The 18,943-nt window shown below is 44.2% G+C and overlaps 1 protein-coding gene across 7 annotated transcripts in view; it reads left to right on the forward strand.

The window, feature by feature from the left end:
• The window catches only part of LOC126322393 (rho guanine nucleotide exchange factor 7), a 136,980-nt gene that overhangs the window by 52,263 nt on the left and 65,774 nt on the right, over window positions 1-18,943 (forward strand). For all 7 annotated transcript variants that reach the window (XM_049994340.1, XM_049994349.1, XM_049994318.1 and 4 more), the window contains one exon: window positions 9,452-9,673. In XM_049994340.1, coding sequence (XP_049850297.1) covers window positions 9,452-9,673 — 222 coding nt within the window. The remainder of the gene's footprint in view (window positions 1-9,451; window positions 9,674-18,943) is intronic.

The following is an 18,943-nucleotide window of genomic DNA, read 5'->3' on the forward strand; positions in this document are numbered from 1 at the left end:
TATCCTAATAGCTTCATGGCCATATTTGTGCCTATTTTTTGGGTGAATTGTAGCTCCAGTGCAATAGATTAGAAACAAAAACTATTGAATGCAGTGAAAACTCAAAGACCCAAACACTAAATTATGAATGGCCCATTTATCTGCAAGCACATGACTGCTGAGTTTTGGGTTGCAGAAATAATGTCTATTGGGGGAGGTGGGGTGGAGCAACAACTTTCAGTAAAAGTTCCTTAAATGTGACATCCCAGCACAGACTGTGCATTTCAAAGGAACCAGTCAGTTAAGTGGATGAAATGCCTACTTTTGCAGCATGGCAACGTCCATCAGCATGCAAGTCAGGAAACTTCCACAATACTTCAAGATGGACTATGATGTATTGCAGCATCTGCCATAACCATTACCTTCTTTCCTCCTTCCCCTGCTCCTCCTCCACCACCACCACCACCACCACCACCACCACCACCACCACCACCACCACTACCCAGCACTGTGCCACCTGATTATCACATTCTTGGGGTTATAAAAATCGTTGTCCTGTCATCATTTTACAGTGGCAAGTACCTGAAAGATGCCGATAGAGTGTGAGATGTGGCACCCCAAAGGAATGGGTCTAAGAGGGGCTTACGAAACTTCTCCACCAGTAACAAGGGTGAATAGAGTTAAAGGGATACTTTGTTTTGAAGATGAAGATAACCACATATATATATAAATTTCAAGTGTATTGTAAAACTGAAGAATAGCTGTGAATTTATATGGTACACCATTATACAAGTGGGAGAACTGTCCTGTTTTGTTTTTATGGAAAAAAAATCTGTGCATTTAATCAGGATCACTATTCTTGCTGTCATACGTCAGCATTAACTGTGTAGAAAAACTAAAGTTTGTAACAGGCTCTCTCATCATTGCCAAATAACAGGAAAGGTAAAAGAGTTGGAGGTTTTTTGGAATAGGTACTGAGACACTATGATACAGCTTCTAAGAAGCTCATTTTAAAAGCAAACATCTTTACACAGATGCAAGAGTTGATGTGACCTCATATGCAGCATATCTGGGGTTATCCTCTAATCTAGGTCTCATTTGCAGAAAAGTGTTGCCTGAAATTTTAGCTGTCTCAAAGCAGCTGATAATGACATCAGTATGATATAGCAAATGCTATTATATTCTACACCAACTACTATTCCAGATGTACAATTTTGAACATTCCCAGTGAAGCAGAGGAGTTCTAGGAAATAAAATTGATCTACAGAAATATGACTCTGGGCGCATAACATGTAACCTTAAGATGGGGATTGTTCAGAGAATGAAATAGGTGTTTACCTAAAATGTCCATGTAATTGCATCTATACAGAAGATGTGCGAACAGAGATTTTTGTCATCCATTTCTGAATGCAGCTGTACATTATCCCTGGCTCTCTCTCTCTCTCTCTCTCTCTCTCTCTCTCTATCTCTATCTCTATCTCTCTGCTGACCCTTCTCTTCCTCCCTCTCCCTCTGCCTCTTTCCCTTTGCATTTCCTTTTATTTCCCCACACCTCTCTGTAGTAATCTTTGTCATGATTGCAAGACGGCTGGCACAAAATAATAATCAGATCAGCAGTTTACTGAAGCTCCTGTAGTGCTATGATACTCTTCCACTACAGGCTGTTTTCACTTCTTAAGCCTACCATTTTCTAGCTTATGTACAATAAGTTTGTGATTGTTAGATGGCATTGTTGGAAAGGAGTGGGGGGGGGGGGGGGGGGTCGTGTTATGGCATTATTGGCTTGTGCACAATGTTGTGGTTGGCAGGAGAGCCAACACCGTGCTCCTAGAGGAGGCTGAAAGGCACGCGTATTAGCTCACGCAGCCTGGAGTGAGGTCTGGAACAGGACCAGGAAATTAGAATTTAGAAACAACAGACGTAGCTGGTGGAATACTTATCTTTAATCCATTAATGACAAATGTCGCTCTTGACATTACATGATTCACAGTATCAATAGTAACTGATAATGGCGCCTTGCTAGGTCTTAGCAATTAACGTAGCTGAAGGCTACGCTAACTATCGTCTCGGCAAATGAGGGCGTAGAAGTCAGTGAACCATAGTTAGCAAAGTCGGCTGTACAACTGGGGCGAGTGCTAGGAAGTCTCTCTAAACCTGCCGTGTGGCGGTGCTCGGTCTGCAATCACTGATAGTGGCGACACGTGGGTCCGACGTATACTACTGGACCGCAGCCGATTTAAAGGCTACCACCTAACAAGTGTGGTGTCTGGCAGTGACACCACATTCCTCCCCCACAAATCGGCGTACAATTGTGGCATAAGGCTTCCGCCCGCCGTGGGAAGGACCCCATGTTGACGTATGCGATGAGGTGGGGAGCCTAACAACAGGCGAGGCTGTGCCACCCGCACCCTGCCACTCGTAGCGCGGGGAGCTAGGAAACGCCTGAAAACCTGCTCCAGGGTGCACCCCAACATGCGGTGTATGCGCCCGTAGAGAGACAGGAGGGGCCGAAGGGTCGACCTCCATCGGGCTGGGGCACCCGATGGGCGAAGACGACATATGGTCCGGAGCGGGCAAGAGTTCTATGTCGGAGGACAACTGGTCACGGGAAGCGATCGGCGGCGTGTGACCCAGGGAGGCACCCGGCGGCTGCAGCAACACGTCCACTCCGGGCGTCGCCAGCGGGAGAAGAGGCGGCGGCAGTGACGCGTCACCATGGGGCAAAATGGAAGGCAGCGTCGGTAACACCTGGGGCTGAGGCGAGCCAGTAGATGGGTCCCCAGAGCGCTGACTGGATGGCATCATCGCTGAAAGCAGACAGCGAGCGGCAGATCCAGTGCGACGACAGAGGCGCAGATGATTGAGATGCCGACGCACCTCACCAGAGGCCCCCAAAACCAGATACATAGCGCGTCCGAGGAAGCGAAGAATGCGCTCTTCGAGCCAACGCCGTGAACCTCGATAGTGGCGATAGTAGACAACGTCGCCTGGAGCAAAAGCAGGTGCCTGCCGCTGCACAGGAACCTGATGCAGAGGATGTAGCAAAGACATCAAGGTTCGGTGATGACGACCGTGGAGCAACTCAGCCGGTGAGCGACCATCTCGGGGCTGAGAGCGATACAAGGACAAAAAGAGCAATAGCGCGTCCTCCCGAGAATGCGACTCTTTCAGCTTCAACGTCTGTCACTTGAAAGTCCTGACCAATCGTTCAGCGGCACCGTTTGACTGTGGCAAAAACGGCGCGGATGTCGGATGTTGAATACCATTGACCTTACAGAATGACTGAAATTCTGCGGACATGAATTGTGGGCCATTGTCGGAAACAATAATCTGTGGAAGACCTTCAATGCAAAAGATAGCGGATAATGCTTGGATGGTGGTAGATGACCTCGTGGAAGACATCCAGACAACAAAAGGAAAATTACTGAAAGAATCTACTACAACCAACCATCAAGCATTCCAGAATGGACCAGCAAAATCGATGTGTAAGCGTTGCCAAGGGGAAGTGGCTTTTGGCCATGCAAAGAATTTCTGCGATGGTGCTGATTGTTGTTTGGCACACACCATGCAAGAAGAGCACATATTCGTAATTGCGGCATCAAGTACAGTGCTGATGAGCAAGTTGTTTCGTTCTCACTATTCCCCAATGTCCTTGGTGGAGACAGAGGACTGTAACGAACGTGGTACAGCGACCCTGGACTGATCACTATCAGAACGCAACAGCAAAACACCACGTCGTACAAAAAGTCTCTCCTTGTGAGCAAAAAATTGACGAACCAACTGGTCCCCGATCCGTGACTTTGACAAGGTCCATTGCGTAGCAACAAAACGCAGAACGGGAGCAAGGACAGGGTCGGCAGCTGTGGCTGTAGCTACACGACGAAAATCAATCGGAAACGATTCGACCACATCATCGGTTTCCGCATCAATGAACATGCAAGCAAGTTCGGAGGAATCGAATGCCCTATCCTCAGCAACAGGCAAGCGGGACAACGCATTAGCGTTTCCGTGCTTTGCAGTGGACCGATACAAGGTATCGTAGCGGTACTGCGAGAGGAAAATAGACCAGCGAATGAATTTCTCCACTGTACATGTAGGTACAGGCGTGGTCGGATAAAAAAGCGATGTCAAAGGTTTGTGGTCTGTGATTATGGTTAAGTGACGACCATACAAGAAATCATGAAACTTTGTAACACCAAATACGAGAGCCAATGCTTCTTTCTCGATCTGTGAATAATTTCTTTGTGCAGACGAGAGCAATTGGGGCGCAAAGGCATTAGGGCGATCGTGCGATCCATCTTTCTGCACAAGCACAGCACCGATCTCGAAATCCGATGCATCCACCATCAACAAGAGGGACTTCTGGGGATCGAATGGCGTAAGGCAAGTATTGGAAAGCAACGCCAATTTCAACTGGCGAAAGGCGCGTTCGCATTCCGTCGTCCAGACAAACGGAGCACCCTTACGGCGTAAGCGATGAAGCGGAGCTGAAATGGAAGAGGTGTGTGGTATATAACGGTTATAATACGTAATTTATCCCAGCACACTTTGTAGCTGCTTCAAATTCTGTGGCGACCGCATGTCTTGTATGGCACGAAGGTGCGTGGGACTGGGATGTATGCCTTGGGCATTGAGTACATGTCCCAAGTATGGCAAGTCCCGAGCAAAAAACACACATTTGTCCTTCCGCAAGCGAAGACCATTTTGTCGCAAGATCTGAAATAATGTTCTGAGATCGGCCAAATGTTCTTCTTCCGTCTTTTCGGAGATCACAATATCATCCAGATAGTTTGCTGCAGTAGGGACCGACGCACAAACAGTTTGGAAATATTGCTGAACAATGCAGGGGCCGATGCACACCCTAATGGCAGTCGTTTGAATCGATACAAACCTAGATGCGTGTTAACCACCAAAATGCGCTGGGATTCTTCGTCCACCGGTATTTGCAGGTACGCGTCTGCGAGGTCCAAATTCGAAAAATATTTACCCGCGCAGTTTGTCAAAAAGATCTTCCGAGCGGGGTAAAGGAAAAGTTGCAATCACTAGTTGTGGATTCACTGTCGCCTTGAAGTCCACACAAAGTCTCAACTTTCCAGAAGGCAAAATTACTAAGGGTGATGCCCAGAGAGAAGCCTGCACACGTTCAATGATACCTTGTGATTCCAAATCTTGTAATGTTTTTGCGACCTCATCACGCAATGCGTGGGGAACATTGCGCGCTCTGAAAATTTTCGGTTGCGTGTTTACTTTCAGTTCCAAATGTGCTTTATAGTTCTTAGTGCAACCGAGGCCCGGTGCAAAAATGTCTGCAAATTCTTCACATAGACGAGAAACACTGTCTGAAGGCACCGTCTGGTTTACTGATAGGACCTGATTTACTATAGACAAGTTAAACAACTGAAATAAATCGAAACCAAACAAGTTCACTGCAGAAGAAGAACGAAGGACGTAAAATGACACAACTTTTATTTGTCCTTTGTATGTTGCAAGAAGGCTGCACTGTCCTAACACAGTGATATCCTGACCGTAATAACTAGTTAACTTAACATTTGCGGCAGGCAACGGAGGTGTGCCCAGCAGTTTGTAAATGTCTTGATTGATTAGTGAAACTGCAGCTCTGGCATCGAGCTGGAATGGTATCACTTTGCTGTTAATGTGCAAGTCTACAAAAAGTTTATTGTCCTGCTGACGACAAGAGCGACTGTCTCGTGCAACGTGAGCTGACACTGGTACATAATCACTTGCGACTTGATGGGAGTTCCGGTGATATCGACGCACACTATTTTTGGGACTAACACAGTCAATGTTAGAGAGAGTGGCACTGGGCGGAGTGGAATGAACTACATGAATTTCCATGGGCGAAGTTTCGCGAGCCGGAGTATCCTTGGTTCAATTCCGATGCCGGCGTAAAGCAAAGGGCCTGGAACGGTTTTGAGCTTCCTATCTGAGCTTTTTCTGACAAAGACTCTGAACATGTCCTTTTTTATGACAATAAAAGCAATTAGCTTGGCGTGACGGGCAATTCTCACGCGAATGTTTAGTAGCATACCGCGGGCATGATTTGATCACTGCATTTGCTTGCCGGCGCGGTACACGTGGCTGAGAGCCTGGCGTCAGCGGCACGGCCGGGCGCAAGGGCTGTTTACTGCTCCATGCAGCTCGCCCGGCGGGCCGGTTAACCTGACACACTGCTGGCGAAGTTTCAAATGATTCCTGAGCAAAGTCAAGTGTGTCCTGCCGATCCAATATGTCCATCACTTGTTGAAGGGAGGGATTGACTAGTTTCAAAATCAGTTCCCTTATACAAACATCAGAAACGTTCTGTGCAATTGCATCACGTACCATAGTATCTGAATAAGGGAGTCCACATTGACACTCAAAAGCACAATCCCTAGTAAGGCCTTGCAAGGTTGCAACCCACTCCCGATTAGTCTGACCTGCTGTACGTTTTGTACGAAAGAAGGTATACCGTTTGGCAACTACATTGTCTGATTCTTTGAAATATGCATCTAATGCAGACAAAATTTCTTCATAGGACAGAGTTGCTACGTTGCGTCGGGAAAAAAATTTGACTATCACACGGTACGTGGTCACCCCGACGGAAGAAAAGAGAAAAGGCTGCCGCTCGTTACCTTGAATTCTGTAGGCGGTGAGATGGAATCCAAATTTGTGTGACCACTCCGTCCAGTTTTCGAGTGCAGCATCAAAAGGTCAAAAAGTTGGTGCAACAGCGTGTTGTGGCTGCGTTAGCAGTGAAGCGGCTGCTGCCGCGTCGTTTTGCATCGCACGTTGACCCTAGACGAGCTGTCCAAGGGCATCCAGTAAGGCCTGCGTCTGCTGATTCTGTAAGCGATAAAATTCGGACAGTACATCTGAAGATTGTGGCGAAGCCATTACACAAGTAAATCAGGGCAATATCGATAAGAACGCGGTTTTGCCGCGTCGCCAATGTTGTGGTTGGCAAGAGAGCCAACACCATGTTCCTAGAGGATGCCGAAAGGCACACGTTTTAGCTCACGCAGGCTGGCGTGAGGTCTGGAACAGGACCAGGAAATTAGAATTTAGAAACAACGGACGTAGCTGGTGGAATACTTAACTTTAATCCATTAATGACGAACGTCACTCTTGACATTACATGTTTCACAGTATCAATAGTAACTGAGAATGGCGCCTTGCTAGGTCGTAGCAATTAACATAGCTGAAAGCTATGCTAACTATCGTCTCGGCAAATGAGAGCGTAGAAGTCAGTGAACCACCGCTAGCAAAGTCGGCTGTACAACTGGGGCGAGTGCTAGGAAGTCTTTCTAGACCTGCCATGTGGTGGTGCTCGGTCTGCAATCACTGATAGTGGCAACACGCGGGTCCGACATATACTACCGGACCGCGTCCGATTTAAAGGCTACCACCTAGCAAGTGTGGTGTCTGGCGGTGACAACACACACAATATGCTACATTCTCATGTGTTGGCAGTTGCATGTGCATCTGCAACAAAACTAAAACAAATAATCACAAATTGTTAATTTGTCATTATTCAGTAATAAGGAAGCTAGTGACAAAGGAAGTAGTGGCAGCAGTAATGATTGCAACATTTGTATTGATATTTTGATTACATATTTAAACCATGAAATGTAAAAGCTGTCCAATGGCACATTAACTCTTTGGAGTGAAAACAAGAAAATTTTACAAGAAGTGCATCCAAGCTCTGTCATCACTAATTGTACAAAACATGTATCAGACCACCAGCAGATTGATGCGTTTTTAACAGTAGTACTTATTGTATGTTGCTTGAAAAGAAAACTTTTTCATTGCAGGCAACAGAATAGAATAGCTAGAATATAGATAAATATGCCAGTAACTGTGCTGCCATCCATCATATTGATTCTTCAACAAAATAGTAATTAACGAAATTTAGTCTTTGATTCTGACTGTGTATAGAAGAGAAAGTTAGTTACATTAACCTTTCAATGTAAAATCAGGGTTATCTTGTTTTTACTATTTTGGCAGGAACTCAAAATCCCGATTATACTTGGGCAACTTAAGAACAGACCTCCAAAAAAGTAAAACCCTGACTATGTGCTTGTCAGATCCGTTCACCTGCTAAAGTGCATCTGGCCCTACATTTGTAGTCTGGCTGTCATCCTTTGGTTGAGGTGGTTGTCACTAATATTGTCTTTACTGTGTGCAGTTGTGGATACTCGACGACAAAATGTATGCTTTCGGCCTCTTCTGTATTGTTGTTTGGGCAGTGCTTTCAAAAAAGGATGGCAATCATGATCGTGAGTTTGATATTGCATTCAGCAGGATAGAAAGTGAAGAAAAATGTGATGTTACTTCATTAGAGACTGAATATGACAAATATTCATCAGTTGAACGATATGCGCTCGCCAGTGGTACGAGATAAATACATCTACTGTGCTCGACCCAGTTCCTCCAAGAGTCATGTTTGTAGGAAACCATTGTGAATTATGGTGCTAAACTTCGTAGGTACACAGAAACTAAAAAATGACTGCAAGTTTCAGGATATTTTAATCAAAAGCCTTCTTGCCCCTTCCCTCTGCTCCTTACCCCATTACTCCCCTTCTCATACTCCCCCATCCCTTTCCCTCCCCTCTATTCCTCCCCCATCCCTCTCCCTCCCCTCTATTCCTCCCCCATCCCTCTCCCTCCCCTCTATTCCTTCCCCCAAACCCTCCCCTCTACTACTCCTCCCTGTCCCACACCCTCCCCTCTACTACTACTCCCCTGTCCCACTTACTCCCCTCTACTACTACTCCCCTGTTCCACTTTCTCCCCTCTACTCCACATCCTCATCCCCCCTCCCAATCTCTCCCCTCTACTCTTCCACCCCCTCCCTCCAGTCTACTTTCCCTCTGCACTTCCCTCCCTCTCCTCTTTCCCTTCTCCCTCCCCTCGTCCTCCCTCTTTCTATCCCACTCCCCTCTCTCCCCCCCCCCCCCCCTGCACTTGTCCCTCCCCATGTCTCTGTCTCTTGTATCAATATATATTCTTTTCATGGCCACAGAAGAGTGCATTCTTATGACTGTGTGTGAATATGTGAACTATTGCTGGAAAAACAATAGCACTCAGAAGCTAATGTGAATGCTGCTTTTTGTTATCTGTTACTGTGTTCAGTGCATTGATCTGCTATAGGTGAGTGATTGCCTTTTCCTTATTTCACATATTGCTCCATGCAGCAGTTTCCATAAAAATCAGCATGAGATGTTTCGCTTTGCCAGCTTTAATAGCTAAATTATTGACAGTCCATCTATCTGACCTCTGCCAGCAAATTGCTCTTACTCTTGAATAAGGAGCTAATAGTTGAAGTGCTGTGATCTCTTTTTATAAGTTTTTATCATCAATATTTTATCATGATGCTTAGGTTTGTGTACAGATTGTAGACCTGCGTCATCTTGTTTGCTTTCTGACAAGCATTTTGTATTCCAATGAAATAAACATATTTTGTACTTTGCAGTCCTTCATATCTACAACTCGACGTCAGAAGGAGTTGGAACTGGAAGTATTAACTGGAGGTGTGAGAGGTTGGGAAGGTGAAAATCTGTCTTGTTTGGGAGAAATTCTTCATATGGGATCTGTTGCGATACTGCCTGATCATCGGGACCGCTACTTGGTGTTATTTCCGTCAACACTTCTGATGCTTAGTGTTAGTCAGCGAATGAGTGCCTTCATATATGAGGTGAGAAATTTATTATTGCATTATACATTTTAATAGTTTTTAATAGTACTTTTTCTAAGGAAGAGGAGATTACTGCTCTGGCTTTCTACATTTCATGGACTGTAAACTGAATGGGCAAAAGATTAATGTTATTGAATATCTGCTTAACATATTGCTTGCACTACATAGTAGCCTAATGCAAAATAATATTTATGCTACCATTCATCTTTTACAATATATTTCAAGTTAAGACTGTTTCTCCCTTCATTTATGGACTATTTCATGTCCGATATATTATTAGTTCATTAATAAATGTACTATTATGATATGCAAAGTTCTGGCAGAATGTAAATAATTTACGAGTAAATGTAACAATTCACCAAAGAGGAAAAAAAAAAACTTCTCTTTCTTTTGGCCAAAAAAACAAAAAAAATGCCCTTGTCAGGGCACAGAAGAGGCAAATACATTCCTCTTTAAAAGATCTGGCAGAAAACTGGGGAACCAGATACCTCAATCCTCATTCCACCTATCTCACCAACATTTTTGGCTTGTGAACATTTTTTGCACTCTTTTAACACAGAACATTTTAAATTCTTTTGTCCATTCTCTAACTGTAGCCAAGTCTTCATTCTCAGCATCTTCCTCTCGTTACCACTGCCTAACCGTGTCTCTCTCCCACTGTCTCTTTTTGCTCCCATAGGCACTTTCTTCTTTCTGTTCCTCCCAATGTCACTCTTCGCTTGTTTTTCTTGCTCTTCCTTACCACTATCTCTCTCTCTCTGCTTTGTTCACTGTCTCTCTGTTCCACTGTCATGCTTTTGTCCCATTTCTTTTATCTCATCTCATCTCATCTCGTCTCCCCTCTCATCTCCCTCCCTCCCCTCCCTCCCTTCCCTCCCCTCCTTCCCCTCCCTCCCCTCCCACCCTCCCTCCCCTCCCTCCCCTCCCTCCCCCCATACCCCCCACCCCCCACCTCCCACCTCTCACATCCCTCTCTCACCTCTCACCTCCCATTCATAAAAGTGTATAGTGTAAAGTAACGCCACAAAGTAGATGCTTCCTCCAGTTGAAAGTGAGTGCAAGGTCACTTTTCCCCACTTTACTTAAAAATGTACAACATTTTTAGGCTGTGGTAGAGTATACCAAAGAATGTGGTGGCTGATTTGCAATCACAGGAAATTTTTTATGACAGAATAATCTTTTGTAAGGCACTAATGCCACAAGATCGCACCATCAAATAATGATCATGTCATGATAGCCTGTATAGGCATGAAGTGCCCATTATTCAGAGACAGCATGTCATAGTCTTATTGGTGAAAATATGGTGACTAAAACATAGTTTGGTGTCTTCAGACCCCAGAACCCATTCCATATGTTCACTACAAGAGTTAAAACTAGATTTACACTTCAGACCAGATGCAATATGCATATCCTAGGTTAATAAGTACAGCAAGTCTCAACCCTTAGATCTTGGTAATGGATAATGATGTCCAAGAAATTTCAAGGTTTCTGGAGATCGTCATCTCAAGAGCATATGGCAGAAATTTTGACGATTTGACAAGAATAGAAATTATGCAGGGCAAGGCAGGAGGAAAAGTACATGCTCTTGGACTGAGAGTAATAGCAATTCTGAACAAAATACTTATTTCCTGTGCTTAGCAGTTTCCGAGGAAACTGATATTTTCAATGGGAAACAGGACAAAGGCAGGTGGCAGTAAATGAAACACTGTAACCTAATAATTGTGTGCTTTGCTCACAAAGATTGTTCAAATCCTCCACCAACCACTTGCATAACTTGCAGACAGCTGTCATGTTGCTGAGCCGTGCTCATTCATATTGTCATTTACTTGAGTAAATTCATGAAAATGTGGTAGCCTAGTGCCTCTTTGTACAGGGTGTTTCAAAAATGACCAGTATATTTGAAACGGCAATACAAACTAAACGAGCAGCGATAGAAATACACCGTTTGTTGCAATATGCTTGGGACAACAGTACATTTTCAGACAGACAAACTTTCGAAATTACAGTGGTTACAATTGTCGACAACAGATGGCGCTGCGGTCTGGAAAACTCTATAGTACGATATTTTCCACATATCCACCATGCGTAGCAATAATATGGCGTAGTCTCTGAATGAAATTACCCGAAACCTTTGACACCGTGTCTGGCGGAATGGCTTCACATGCAGATGAGATGTACTGCTTCAGCTGTTCAATTGTTTCTGGATTCTGGTGGTACACTTGGTCTTTCAAGTGTCCCCACAAAAAGAAGTCACAGGGGTTAATGTCTGGCCAATAGGGAGGCCAATGCACGCTGCCTCCTGTATGTTTCGGATAGCCCAAAGCAATCACACGATCATCGAAATATTCATTCAGGAAATTAAAGACGTCGGCCGTGCGATGTGGCCGGGCATCATCTTGCATAAACCACGAGGTGTTCGCAGTGTCGTCTAAGGCAGTTTGTACCGCCACAAATTCACGAAGAGTGTCCAGATAGTGTAATGCAGTAATTGTTTCGGATCTGAAAAATGGGCCAATGATTCCTTTGGAAGAAATGGCGGCCCAGACCAGTACTTTTTGAGGATGCAGGGACGATGGGACTGCAACATGGGGCTTTTCGGTTCCCCATATGCGCCAGTTCTGTTTATTGACGAAGCCGTCCAGGTAAAAATAAGCTTCGGCAGTAAACCAAATGCTGCCCACATGTATATCGCCGTCATAAATCCTGTGCACTATATCGTTAGCGAATGTCTCTCGTGCAGCAATGGTAGCGCCACTGAGGGGTTGCCGCGTTTGAATTTTGTATGGATAGAGGTGTAAACTCTGGCGCATGAGACGATACGTGGACGTTGGCGTCATTTGGACAGCAGCTGCAACACAGCGAACGGAAACCCAAGGCCGCTGTTGGATCCCCTGCTGCACTAGCTGCGCGTTGCCCTCTGTGGTTGCCGTACACGGTCGCCCTACGTTTCCAGCACATTCATCCGTCACATTCCCAGTCCATTGAAATTTTTCAAACAGATCCCTTATTGTATCGCTTTTCGGTCCTTTGGTTACATTAAACCTCCGTTGAAAACTTTGTCTTGTTGCAACAACACTGTGTTCTAGGCGGTGGAATTCCAACACCAGAAAAATTCTCTGTTCTAAGGAATAAACCATGTTGTCCACAGCACACTTGCACGTTGTGAACAGCACACACTTACAGCAGAAAGACGACGTACAGAATGGCGCACCCACAGACTGTGTTGTCTTCTATATCTTTCACATCACTTGCAGCGCCATCTGTTGTTGAAAATTGTAACTACTGTAATTTCTAAAGTTTGTCCGCCTGAAAATGTACTGTTGTCCCAAGCATATTGCAACAAACAGTGTATTTCTATCGCTGCTCGTTTAGTTTTTATTGCCATTTCAAATATACCGGTCATTTTTGAAACACCCTGTATGTATTAGTATGTGAGTGCTGGAAATGAGGACATGCAACTGACAGTTGTGTGTCTGATGCATTAAGAAAACACCTTGTGTCGATTTGAAGCTTCCTTTTCAGTATCACAGATACTATCACCCCTCAAAGCATATATCTTCCCTCCTGACTCACCCTGTAGAAGTTGTACTTTTGGTAACCAACAATTGTGGTTTTTCAGGTGTTTTTCATTAATGGATAAATTTTATTTGGAAACAGGAAAATGATATATCTAGATGAATGTTTAAAGAATATACGGTTAAAATTTGAGTCCTTTGCGATGGTCAGTTATTGACATAATTGTGGGCAACGGTGCAAAAAATGGCTGAAAACCAGTTCTTGCTATTTTCTTAGGAAGCACCCATGAACAAACTGAGATTTTGTAAGCTGCCTAAGGCCCATCCTTGACCACACCTAATGCAAAAGAATCAACTAATTTGTTCCATTTTCCTGGGCTGGAAGAAGTGTGTAATGTTTAAATTTTGACCCTGTACTGTAGAATAGTTACAGTATGCCCATTTTTCCAATAGGTATATAAAAGGTTGCAAGGCCAAGGGCTCTTGAAAACACTTGATCCCTTATATGTGTAACAATAGGACCTGAGATATGACACACTCAAAAATTGTGTTTTTGCACATGGCTTTCTGGAATATATTGGTAATGTGCACTGTTGTGCACAGGCAGGTAAAACCGTTGTATCCTCTCTTGATGGAAGCTGGACCACAACTGTTGTAACTGGTCCTTAATATCCTAGATACTGGCACTCGGACAGGGCTTGCATCCAAACTGGTCCACGCATACTCTGTTGAGGACAGATCTGGGGATCTTGGTGGCCACAGAAGGACCTCAGCACCAGCACTACACAGACAGTTCATAGAGACACTTGGCATTTGTAGATGAGCATTGTTGTGTTGAAAAGTGACACCACTATAGCATCACATAAGAGGTAACATATAACGGTGCAGGATAGTGTGATGTGCCGTTAGTTTCCTCAACCACTACCAGCCATAACCTGAAGTCATACTGGATGGCTCCCCACACAATGGTGCCAGGAGTAACATTGCTGTGCCTCTCAGCAATGTTGGAAAGAAAGAAGCTCTCCTCTGGTTGCTGCCATACTCGTCAATAATGGTCATCCAGGGTAGAGCAAAACCACGATTCATCACTCAACACAATAGTACATCGTTCACAGCAGGCCGTGCTTTTTGGTCATGGCACCGTTCCAAACACAGCAGTTCGTGTTGCGGTGTTAATGGTTGTCTGTGCATCGGACAATAATTCCCTGGTCAAGCTGCTGCTTGTCTCCAGTCTACAGTGTGCACTAATGCATTATGTTGTAGAGTGTCCATTATTAGTTCTTGGATGGCAGGCAAAGATGTGAAGGGGATATGATGTGTATGATACATAGTATTAGGGGGTCCTCCTTTGAGGATGGCCAGTCATGGTCAACCAAGTATGTCTGCCCTCAGGTTCCTGTGCAGACCATCATCAGGCCACTGTCACATCCAAATGCCACACAGATCTGAATAACTCCATATCGAGGCGTGCTTGCACTGATGAGACATGCAGCTTTTTAGGTAGAACAGTCATTAGTGGGGAGGCAATGGAGAAACTGATGTTGTATAAGGTTGTGTATGGCTTATTCATGCAAGCAGAGCTCCCCTAGGTGTTTGTGGGATGAGATGGAACCATAGAACTTGAACCATTCGCCTCCCAGTACAATGGTTGTACTTCTGGTGAGTATCATCACCCAACCCAACAAGGTGGCTGATGTAGCCAGTCATCCTGAAATGAGGAAATTCCAAATTCTTCAGTTTTTAGTAACAGAACCCATACTGCTAGACAGAATATGTTTTTAATAGTTAAAACAAAAGACACTGAGAAAGTTTCAACTTTATACATTCAAAAGGGTTTCGAGTGCATTGTTGGCACATTAAAATCTACAAAGCACCTGAGGAATGGGAAGCTGTTTGTTGAAACATCTAGTTCCAAACAAACAGCTGCCTTCCAGGCAGGTAAGTGCTTTGGGAAATATGCTATCGAAAAAGAGCTACACAGTACCGATACACTAAGTGAAGTGCCTGGTGGACAAACTGAGTAAGCACTGATCCACCTGGTCTACCGCCACTCGCAGGTAAACACCACTGCCAGTGGGTCTGCCCATCTTACGTTTTGCATGCGCCCTCCATGGCAGGTTTCTAGGTTTCTGCATTATCACGCTGCGCTACCCATAGTCGCTCCTCTGCCTTCTCGTGATGTCTGCTGGCAGGGATACTGTGTTTCAACACTGAGTCAGCATCCAGGATTGGGAGTACATCATCACACGTGTGATCCACCGTGACGCCAACTTATCCTTCCCAAAGTCATCAGATCTTTTTAGAAGGTGGCCGTATCTTTGTGGACTGATGAGAGCCATTTACTAATGTGGTTTAAGCAATTTAAGTGCTGCCTGACAACAGAAAGCCTCAGAGCCTTTCAGTAGCAAGAACCATTGCTCAATTCATAATCAAGGAGAGAAAAAAAGGTCCTGACAATCACTCCTGGACTCTATCAACACCACCACTTGTTCTGCAAAACCATTGGAAGGCATTAGGATATTTTCTGGCAGTTAGTTACCTATATCAGCAGGGTTGTCTCCAGACAGCACACGGAGACTTTGCCCAGACATTGGCATAGCATTTCGCAATGACTACTGCCGTTGCCAGCTAGGATCCAGCATTCCACCACCACTGTGCGTCCACGGAGCAGAGCACTTTGTACTACAGGTCCGGCAGTTGTGAGTCGTACGCTCTTGATACTGCTGCCAGACATGACCAAACCCAATGCTGCATGCTACAGAACTTGCAAACAGCGTCAAAAGAATTCTTCCTAGAATCTTTTTGTTTGATGTGACAGACAGGACAATTTCCCAACATGTAGAGAGAGACAATTTTGATTCCATTCCTCAAACAAGGAAAGGGCTGAAAGTTTTCCAGTAATTACAGGAGCATTGCCTTAACAAGCTGTGGAGGGAAGACCTTGGAATGAATAGTCAAATATTGTCTGGTATGGATATTATTCACCAAGCAATTCCTTAGCCACAGTCAGTGTGGATTCTGGAGATGTCAATCGACTGTCAACAACCTGACCCTGCTACAGATGGCTAACCAGCAGGCTTCTCTACATAGGCAGTATTTTATAGGGATATTTTTTGACATTGAAAGGTATATGACACAACTTGGAAGCACTACATTCCATGGAAGCACTACATTCTAGGACAGCTCCTCCGATGGGGCCTTTGTGGCCATTTACCTATACTTAGATACATTCATTTGGCCCTTCTTATCAAAACACCATGTACAGTGTGATGGTTTTGAGCAGAGGAATGGTGTTCCCCAGGAAAGTGTTTTAAGTGATACCTGCTTTGCCATAGTCATAAATATTGTAATGTCTGTGGTAAGGAGTCCTGAGCAATTCTCATTTGTAGACAGTGTTGCAGTTTTTTGTTCCTCCTCCAACATTACAACAGTTTATAGTGAAGAAACTGCAGCCATCAAAGACAGGTTTTACATTTTGTGTAGGTAAGTGTTCGTGTGATGATTTTAATCATTCTCCCTAATATTTATAATTTCCCTGGCTTGCATATGAGGGACACCATTCTACTTTTTGAAGACACGTTGAGGTTTCTGGGCCCCCTTTTTTTATTCAAAACTGTCACTGTAGCCACACCTAAAGGACCTGAAGGAAGGCAAGGACCCAGAAAACACTTAATATCTTAAAGTACCTTGGGAAGCAGACCAGCAGCCTGCTTCAGTTTTATAGGACTTTTGTGAGGTTGCAGCTAGACTATGGTTGCACAATGTATAGAACAGCAAGACCTTCTGACCTGAAGATCGTTGATGCTAGCCACCATGTGGGATCAGGCTGGCTATAGGTGCTTACAAGACCATCTCCATACCCAGTCTCTGTGCTGAGGTCGGAGAACTTGCACTCACCGTCTGGCGGCAACTCCTAATTGTGCACCAAGAAGATAAGATCCTTGCTGCTCCCAGTTCACCTGCATATCATACTGTTACTCATTCAGCTATGGAACACTTTTTCTCGAACTGTTCACAAGCAACAAGACTGTTTGGGTTCCACGTGAAGCATGTGCTGGAGTCACTTGGTATGGGGGAGTACAAACCCAAACCCAAAGTTGAAACTGACTCCTACCTTGGTTATTGCAGAGATCCAGAGTAGTTTCAGATTTAAAGCAGTACAGGAGAGGCTGCACTCCTGCATCTGTTTTAATGCAAATATTCTAACTTTTTTAAATGAACACCACAACTGTATAGCTGTGTTCATGAGTGGGTCTAAACAGAGGTCTCCCTTGTTTGCTCTGTTGTATTCCCTGATTTTGCCCTCAAGATCTGGTTACCTGGTGATTCGTGCAGAACTTTACATCGTCTTGAAGGCACGTAAACAGTTATGTGTTTGACTGCTAAATTTCTCATCTGTTCCAACTCCCTGAGTGTCCTTAACTCTTTGCAAAAGCATATCCTCCAGATAAATTTGTCAAGAACTCACTTCAACACCACAAAGGCTGCAAAAGGAGGTGACTTCCTTGTGGGTACCAGGCCACATCACATGGGTATTAACGGAACTGAAATAGAAGGCATGTTCTGAAAATCAGATTTAGTGAATCATCCCCCTCCACACTATTACCTCACTGCTGAAGTACAGAGTCATGCACAGATGGAAAGAAGAGTGGCTGGCAGTGACAGACCATAAATTGCATCTTGTAAGGCCAGTAGTATGGCCTTGGCATAACTCTTTCCAGCCACACAGATTTGATGAGGTCCTTCTTAATCGTCTTTTTAACATACAGATTCCAGCATGCCACATTTTAGTAGACCATTTTTCATATTCAGACAGGAAACTCAAAGTTCTATGGATGGTTTGACCTATTGCCTAAAGTTTTGAGGAGTAGTTTTTAATGTATTATCGTGGTGGCTGACTCTTCCTGTTTAAGTGATCAGCCAGTCACTTATCTCTGTGCAATTATTTTAGCTTTCCACTTATATTTCTTTGTTTTGATTGACAATTTTACATCATCTGACCAATTTTACACTACCTTAAAGGATGTGAGGTAGTGTGATTGTTAGGATGACTGTGTGTCAGGCTGGTAGAGAGAATGAATGTAATTATGTAAGGCTTACTTTACCTGTTATACAACTTTTTAGGCTCTTTAACCACATTCGTTTCAGTACTTTTTATAAGGGCATTGATAACCTCACCATTGAGCATCCATAAAACACACACATACACACACATGACCATGACTTCTGGGTGCTTCACTTCTTTTTTGTCAGACAATGTCTTGTATGCAAATTAGTCTTGTACATATATCACAAAGGTCTGTACCATTTGTTAGAACAGAAGGATAACAATGATTTGTATAACCAGGATGCTTGTAATGAAGAAAGTAAGTCATTTTCCATCTTAACAGATCAAATGCTTACACTGTCCTGTCTTGTCCCATTTTTTTCTGATCCATTTAATTTTTTTTCCCTCTCTGATATTTTTTCCACCTTTTGGGACATTCCTCTCTCTCTCTCTCTCTCTCTCTCTCTCTCTCTCTCTCTCATGGGACAACATTTCTTAAGCGTGATCATTAAGGGCAATCTCAAAGCTTGCTTTGGTAGTGGTACATGTCTGTACTACTTGTAGTCATAATGAAAATTAAGTGTGCAGCTTCATTAACCCTCGAATTACAAAGCGGGGTATTCTGACTACCCCAGGTTGACCTTTTCCCTATAATAATGTTATCTGAAGGGCCACATGCCTGTAGTTTCATGACTTTGTACTAAAATG

Source organism: Schistocerca gregaria, chromosome 2 (assembly GCF_023897955.1).
Source record: "Schistocerca gregaria isolate iqSchGreg1 chromosome 2, iqSchGreg1.2, whole genome shotgun sequence".
NCBI classification, from domain to species: domain Eukaryota; kingdom Metazoa; phylum Arthropoda; class Insecta; order Orthoptera; family Acrididae; genus Schistocerca; species Schistocerca gregaria.